Genomic DNA, 8,841 nt, shown 5'->3' with positions numbered 1-8,841 from the left:
GTTGTTTCCTTGCCGTGTTTCCTGAACTGCACGATGATTCTGTTGACTGTTGCAGCACAAGATAATTAGTGTGCGGACCATTTTCATTTATATAATGCTCTGTGAACACAAATTAGTTAGCATAAATCAGTTAAATGACGAAAAATTAGGTGTCTATTACTTGTGATCACTCAGTGTATATTTGTAAATATATTCATCACGGAGATAACCAAACAAACTTTCAGAAGCTTAGAATTCCACCTGCTTTAGTGTTGTATTATGACGATAGATAGAGCTACGTTACAACAACACTTCTCGTTATTTAGTACGATTTATTTCTAATATTAGAAATAATGCAAAATATTATAAAAAGCACCAAGATATGGCAGCACACACAATATTTAAAATTCTTGTTGCCATCTTGAATTAGTCGAATATTATCCACTGACAAATAGAATGCTTCCTGTTGCGATATAACATGACAGCCACGTGTTTTACGATTCGTATTATGAAATGGCGACATAAACTAAAAGAAATGCTATAGCCGAAAGCGTGTATAACTTATATGCGAGTACTACTTCGTAAACACTACACAAAAAAAATAAAAGTCTCATTTGATATTAAAAAATAGCTCTGTTTTATAGTGCCGATTAATTGTCTCTCAATCACTGGGAACAAATAGATAAGAGCAATTATACAATGCGTGTAATTATTTCACATGCACACACGACGGTTTCATTACTTTTTAAAGTTTATCAATAAACATATTTTTACAGTATTTATTTTTGAACATTCTCGAAAAAGTACGTTTATTGTCAATATGCTCTCCCATTGATTACTAATTTAAGGTTCCTGGTAGGTTTACAGACTTACAACGTTAAAATCCGAGGTTTGATTTCCCGAGGTCCAGATAGCTCCTTGTTTAGCTTTGCTATGAAAAATTAAGAATAGCAATAACATTATTGTCTCCCGGCAGTTCAGCAGTAAGTTTACGGACTTACAATGATAAAATCCAGGGTTCGGTTCCCCAAGGCGGCCAGAGTATAGAAAGCTCATTGTGTACCTTTACATCAAGAAAATAACAATAATTAATTTTAGCTTTCATACTTCTCATTTTAATTAGTTACATATTCTTTCAGGATACGAATAACTACTATTGTGATTCTGTTCTAAAAAAGTTATTTTGTGACTTTAACTGTTTTGAAAGTGTAAGAGATATCTAACTATACATGTTTAAATTGTGTGTTAGGTAGCTGGAGAGATAGACAGACAGGCAGTTTGGGACTAATTTTTGTATAATTAGTCCTAAAAACTGTTATACGGAAACTAGGAATAAAAATTTGTATTTCATTGATTTTCATAGCGAAGAGAAGATTACGAGACAACGACGATGTTATATCACAGCTATTTATTACTCAGTTGTACACAAGTTACTTAGAAAGCTAGAATTTGTACACATGTAAACCACGACCAACGTTGACAACTTGACACAAATTTACAGAACTTTGACTTCGTACAAAATGTAAGCTGTTAACTTTACGTTAAAGAACTGTGAAAGAGCAAACACTCTTCAGATTTGTAGAATCACTGACAAACGTTGTACTGGGTGTTAAGTTTTCTGCACTGCCTTTTCTATATTGTCATAATACAATAAAAAACAACCTGAATTATGTTGTTATAATCCGCTTTTAGTTTCACACTATGCTATTTAATTATATAATTCGTCAACAGTTTCACTGGTTGAGATCAGGTGAGCCTAGGTCTTTTAAACAATGACTGTTCAAAGTGGTTTTCAATATTTTTTTCTTTGGTGAATCAACCACATATAATTTGATATTTACTAAACACAATACCAGTTCCAATAAATGTGTACGTCAAAGCCTGTACAAACATATAAAGGCTTTACAGTTAAATTATGCAAACTTAAAGCTATTTAAAGTCAGTTTACTTATTAACATTACATTTTTTGTAGTTATATGTGATTAAATGATTAGTATTTGTTGAACATTTTTTACAACTTCTTCAAACACTGTCCTCCGATGGAACAGCGGTAAGTTTACGAACTTACAAAGCAGAAATTCGGGACTTGATTCTCCACGGTGGACAAAGTGCAGAGCGCCCAATGTATCCTTTTGTACTAAGAAAAACAACAACCTTAAATACTTGGGCGACACCTACCGCCCTGTAGTATAAGTATTCACTAAAACTTTTCACTCATTTGTATTACAGACAGCTTCCTCAACTACTTGAGAGACACCTACTACCCTGTAATGAAATTATTCGTTTAAACTTTTCTCGCATTTTAATGTTTTACAGCTTCTTCAAACACTTGAGATACACCTATCGCCCTGTAGTGAAATTATTCGTTAAAAATCGTTTCGTATTTTAATGTTTTACTGCTTCTTCAAACACTTGAGAGACATCTATCGCCCTGTAGTGAAATTATTCGTTAAAACTCTTCTCGTATTTTAATGTTTTACAGCTTCTTCAAACACTTGAGAGACACCTATCGCCCTGTAGTGAAATTATTCGTTAAAACTCTTCTCGTATTTTAATGTTTTACAGCTTCTTCAAACACTTGCGAGACACCTATTGCCCTGTAGTGAAATTATTCGTTAAAACTCTTCTCGTATTTTAATGTTTTACAGCTTCTTCAAACACTTGCGAGACACCTATTGCCCTATAGTGAAATTATCCATTAAAACCATTCTTGCATATTTATTTTCTACAGCTTCCTCAAACACGCGTGTGGCCTAGAAATTGGCGTGCCGGACTATGAATCTGAGGGTCCAGAGCTCGCGTTCCGTTGCCGCAAAATCACTCACTGGCATTTGGGGGCGTAGTTGCGTTATAAGATTGACGATCGAAATCCATTATTCTATCAAAGTGACCCATGAGTTGGCGTGGGTGCCGTTGACTAGCTGCCTTTCCCCTAGTCTATTAGTCCGAAATGAAGGATGGTTAGTGTAGGTAGCTCTTGTGTAGCTTTGTGCGAACATTCAAAATAAACAAACAAACAAATACTTTGGCGACACCTACCGCCCTGTAGTCTCGATTTTTTCCGAAATATCTTCTTTCGTAACTTTAAATGTCTGTTTTTCTTTTTTAACTGGTGTTATATGTAATCATCCTATTTAATTAAATATTTTCGTAATTGATGATACTTTTCTTTAATTATTTAATATTTAGAAAAATTGTAAGCATTGATACCCGTGGCTTTGTTCTTAATTGTAAATAAACAAATCTAAATGTATATCTGCTGGTGATTGCTAATACTTTTTATGGCCATTTTAAAATATTTTTGCTTCTTAAAGTGTTTCTCGAATGCACGTATAGGAGACGAGAAAAGCTTCTAAGCTTTTGTCCTTTTAGGAATTCCACAATTTTCAAACGTTATAATAACGGAAAACATATAAGTGTAGTTCTCTTTTTCTCTCTCATTGTTTTTTACAGATTTCTAAATTTGCTTGTAATTGATTGCGTTTTTTAAAAGGAAGGCAATATTTTCTAGCAAACAAAATGGTCAGCATTGTTTCCAAAAAACAAAATTGCCAGCATTGTTTTCTAACAAACAAAATGGCTAGTATTGTTTCCAAAAAACAAAATGGCTAGCATTGTTTCCAAAAAACAAAATGGCTAGCATTGTTTCCAAAAAACAAAATTGCCAGCATTGTTTTCTAACAAACAAAATGGCTGGCATTGTTTTCTAACAAACAAAATGGGTAGCATTGTTTTCTAACAAACAAAATTGCCAGCATTGTTTTCTAACAAACAAAATGGCTAGCATTGTTTTCTAACAAACAAAATGGCTAGCATTGTTTTCTAACAAACAAAATGGCTAGCATTGTTTTCTAACAAATAAAATGGCTAGCATTGTTGTCCTATAATCTTATTAGAACAAGACATCGAACTGGCCCAAAGTTATGTGCACAATAACTAGTTTGTGTTTCGTGTTGTTAACAGTTTCTCATATCTAATGGAAATATACTAGCTCCCCCTAGCGTACTTCATCATTTAAATGTTTTATGTGTACTTGTATGTAAATCCACTTCTCTCTAAATGTCGGTTTTCGTGTGAATAAAGACGATAAAAACCTGGTTATCCACCAGCCACTTGCTGCCTAAAAGTTACGAAGAAGCCATGTATAGCACGTGGAAACAAGATGACGCAAAGAGCCATAACACGTCTGTCTCGCATCAATCACTGGAGAAAGTTGAAATAGTTATTGGATAATAAGAAAGTGTCACAGTCACTGGAAATCATCGATATAGAAAATAGTGTATCACAGTCACAGAGACATGTCAGTGTAGATGAAAAGTACACCACGGTCACTGAGACACGTCACTATTGAGAAGGAGTGTGTCACAGTCACTGGAAATCATCGACATAGAAAATAGTGTATCACAGTCACAGAGACATGTCGGTGTAGATTAAAAGTACACCACGGTCACTGAGACACGTCACTATTGAGAAGGAGTGTGTCATAGTCACTGGAAAGCGTCGTAAAAATGAAAAGTGTCACAATCACTAAATCGTGTTGGAATGGAGAAACGTATGTCACTGTCTTTGGGAGACGTTTACCCAGAGAAAAAGTGTGTCGCAGTCACGGGATTGCGTCGATATAAGGAAAAAGGTGTAGCAGCTACTTTGGCAGCAAGCTTCATTATTAAAAAAAACGTGTGTCATAGCCAGTGAAACGATCCAGTATAGAGAAAATTGTGTCACAGCCGGTGAAATAAGCCGGTATAGAGAAAATTGTGTCACGGCCAGTATAGAGAAACAAATGTATTCTAGTCAGGAACTATCTCGAGGCTACGATTACACTTTAACCCATATAACAGCTGCGTTACAGCTGGAACAAACAGATTCCCAAGCATTGCTATATATCTAGGAGTGTCCTACGTCACTTTCTTGCCCAATTATTAAGTTATTTATGGGAAAACTTATTTTAGAAAAAATATCGAATTGGCTTTAATGCAGTATGTGTCACTGCTTTACGAAATGTATCACGTACAACAAGTGAGATAGAGCTGTGACAAACGACGCGACACGCAGAGCAAGATTCACGATTCTATGGTGTGTGACGCAATTACTGTGTCAGCAGTTACATGAATAGTAGCTGTAACTGGGGCACATTTAGCAACCGAGGTACAGGTATAACAAACTGCATGAGTTACAGTACTTGAGTCACGGATTTCAGAATCCTAGCCGCACATCTCAATACCTGAAACTTGACTGTAATATTTAAATTCTGTCACAACTTGTGATACCTGCTTGTAAGAAACTGTGTGACCACAGCCACGATAGACGGCTGAGAGAGACTGAATACCAGCCCCTTGAAACAATGCCGTAGCTATAGCAACCATCTTAGGACAACACTTAGCAACAAGATGCAGGACGGTCCCTACAGGGGATGTTGGCTTCGGGATGACAAAAGCGGTAATAAAGCTGCATGAAAATGATGCCCAAACTGAAACCGACAAAGTCGCCGACTAGAGCAGGCAGGTGGTACCACAGATTTTGGTCAGTTCGGAGGTACCACAAGACAATCATCGACGCGTTCTCTAGGAAAACGATGACGTAGTAGGCCAGATACTTGAGACGAGTGGGCTCGTCCTTCACGTTCAAAAAACAAAACAGGTAGACCGCTCCAATCACCATATTGAACAGGTACTCTTCACACTGGCGCTTCTTTCCAGTTTCCGTATCACAGAAGCTGGTTTGTTGGTGCATCACCCACACCGTCATGACACCCCAGTGCCCGATGCACACTGGGAACATCCAGTACCCGTATTCCGAAGCAAAGAGCGCCAAGGACAAGACCCTGGCTGCAATGGTGCAATACCGCCACAGAAACTGAATAATTGTGCCGCCCCAGGTCATGTTCCGCTTGTCCTGCACTGACCGTCGTAGAGCCCGGTGGTACGACGCCAAGGACCAGGACAGTTCGAATAGTGACGACGCCACGGACGCCATTTGGATGCTGACTGTGGAGAGAAACAACAATAACAACAAAAAAATATTAGCATTATTTCTTGGTAACTAGGTTTGGATTATTTCTGGGTAAATTGATTTAGATTATTTCTTGGTAACTAGGTTTAGATTATTTCTTGATAAATATATTAGGATTATTTCTGGGTAGATATATTAAGAATATTTCTTGGTAACTAGGTTCGGATTATTTCTGGGTAAATTGATTTAGATTATTTCTTGGTAACTAGGTTTAGATTATTTCTTGATAAATATATTAGGATTATTTCTGGGTAGATATATTAGGAATATTTCTTGGTAACTAGGTTCGGATTATTTCTGGGTAAATTGATTTAGATTATTTCTTGGTAGATATATTAGGATTACTTCTAGGTAAACTGTAATTATAAGTAGCAACGTAGTAGTTAGTATTATGTTAGTTGTCCTCGTAGTGGCATATTTATGAACTAAACAATAATATCAGTTTGTCTTTAAATGACTGCTATTAATAACTCGGGTTCTCATTCAAACAAAGTTAATGTGTTATATATATAATTAGCTTCATTTCTTTAGTTATTTTTTACATCTGATATATTTGGTTAGCTGGCTTTAATAAGAAATTATTGATAATAGCTTTTAATTTATCTGTTGGCGTTTAGTGAATGGTTTGTTTTGTTTTGAATTTCGCCCAAAATTACACGAGGGCTATCTGCCCTAGCCATCCCTAATTTATTAATTATAGACTAGAGAGAGGGCAGCTACTCAACGTCACCCACCGAATAACTCTTGGACTACTCTTTTACTAGTGAATAGTGAGATTAACAGTGATATTATAACGCCCCTACGGCTGAAAGGGCGAACATTTTCGGTGACGAGGATTCGAACCCGCGACCCGCAAATTGCGAGTCAAGCACCCTCTAACAACCACGCCATTTAATAAATGTTTTTGTAAATAAGTTAGATAATATTTCAATCCTCCTGTTGGTGACATTTATTTTTAGGTGAGATAATGTTGTTATATTTACATTAATATTAATGTCTGTACTAGTATACAGAAGCTACAAATATGTTCAATGTGTTATAACTGCAGCATTCTGTTTCGTTAGTATTGCCAAGTGTACACAAAAAATGGAGACATTTGTGGCCATTAACACAGAGTACATTACTTGTGTATATATGGAAGCTAATATAATAGTAAATTAAGTGGTTTTATGTTGGGGAACATACTATATGTTTTGACCGAACGTTGAAGACGACAGATCAATGTTATGTTGACACATGTACTATGCCCCACCCCCCAAGCCTCCCAGTAGCACAGCGGTATATCCACAGACTTACAACACTAGAATCCGGGTTCTGATACCCAAGATGGGCAGAGCGAGCACAGATAGCCCATTGTGTTGCTTGGTGCTTAACTTCAAACAAACAAACAAACAAACGAAACCCCACCACCCCCCAATCACTTCATTATGTTTATAAATCATTGTTTGTCAATTTACTATCACTGAAATCGTTGTTTTACATTTCTGACACTAACCTGTCCAGAGGTCTTGGGGGACCATTCCCCTCTCTGCCAAAATGTAAATTTGGAGAACTAGCTGAGGCGCAGACTCCATGAAGCTCTCAAAAAGCGACAGGAGGGCTGTATCCCTATCTTCTTGAATTGCTAGTTGGTAGTAGTCGACATTGTCGTCAGTTGTATTTGCCGGAGTCCTCCGAAACGTCAGGTCCCACTCTCTTGCTCTCCGCTGCTTTTGTCTGCGGTCTCTTCTGCTTCGAAGCCCGTAGATCATGAGTTCAATGTATCTAGAAATACAACGTTACGAAATCATGGTTAAGTGATGTTTCAGATCTTACAATGAAAGCGGTAAGTTCACGAACTTACGATGCTAAAATTCGGGGTTCGATTTTCCGCGCTAGATAGAGTGCGGACAACCTACTGTGTTGACTGTGTTAAAAACAAATAAACCAAAGTGAGCAAACTGACAATGCAAGGTTACATTCTAGTAAGTCTAGAGTCTATTTCGATGACGAGGAACCCACTTTGAGACTAATAATGGCTGGAGACGGCTTGAATGGGTAATGAAGAAAAACTTTAATATAAGTTTAATGATGATGATAAAACATTGTCGAAACGCTGCACATTTGCCGTTATGTTAAACTTATATTAACGTTTTTCTTCATTACCCATTCAAGCCGTCTCCAGCCATTACTAGAGTCTATTTGTTTGTTTATTTTGAATTTCGCGCAAAGCTACACGAGGGTTATCTTCGCTAGCAGTGACAGACTAGAGGGAAGAAGGGCATGACATGGCCTGGTGGCTAGAGCACTCGATTCGCAATCTGAGGGTCGCGAGTTCGAATACCCGTCGCCGAATATGTTCGTCTTATATGTTTGCTGTCTGGGCCAGCCACCCAGGGGGTAAAAATTATTGGCTTAGAAAACTACTGGCCGACCCCAAATTAGGTGGGATTAAAGTTGTTACGAAGAAGAAGAAAAAACTAGAAGGAAGGCAGCTTGTGAGGTTGCAAATTCTATCTTTTTTATGATTATGGTTGTGTTTATCGTTTATTTATTACTTCCTTCTATCGTTTACTTTATCTATGAATTTTTAGTTGCATTAAAACGCTAACTCACCTTCTAGCTAATCATTAGTATTTTGAGTAAAAATTTACGTATGATGAAACTGACATCACCTTCCCTAGTGGCAATTTACAGGTACTATTAATTTACTAGAAGATTATGTAAATATATGATCACATGAGTTTGTATTCTCGTGACCTATTCAGTGAATAAATACCCTAAGAGAGAGAGAGAGAGAGTCACCAGATAATTAGTGAATTATTACTGTTTATCACTCGATATTGTTATTAACCTGAGAATAAATGGGTG

The 8,841-nt window shown here is 36.9% G+C and overlaps 1 protein-coding gene across 1 annotated transcript; it reads right to left on the bottom strand.

Moving 5' to 3' along the window:
• Positions 1 to 1,397: 1,397 nt before the first annotated feature.
• On the bottom strand, positions 1,398 to 7,755 carry LOC106461150 (XK-related protein 6-like; the record flags this gene model as incomplete). Its single annotated transcript, XM_013920946.2, has 2 exons — positions 1,398 to 5,966; positions 7,487 to 7,755. Coding segments are annotated over 2 exons (877 nt in total), but the record flags the coding sequence as incomplete, so codon positions are not given.
• Between the last annotated feature and the right edge of the window lie 1,086 nt (positions 7,756 to 8,841).

The sequence above is a fragment of the Limulus polyphemus genome, unplaced genomic scaffold (genome assembly GCF_000517525.1).
Source record: "Limulus polyphemus unplaced genomic scaffold, Limulus_polyphemus-2.1.2 Scaffold906, whole genome shotgun sequence".
NCBI lineage: Eukaryota > Metazoa > Arthropoda > Merostomata > Xiphosura > Limulidae > Limulus > Limulus polyphemus.
This window is presented reverse-complemented; position numbering and strand designations above follow the sequence as displayed.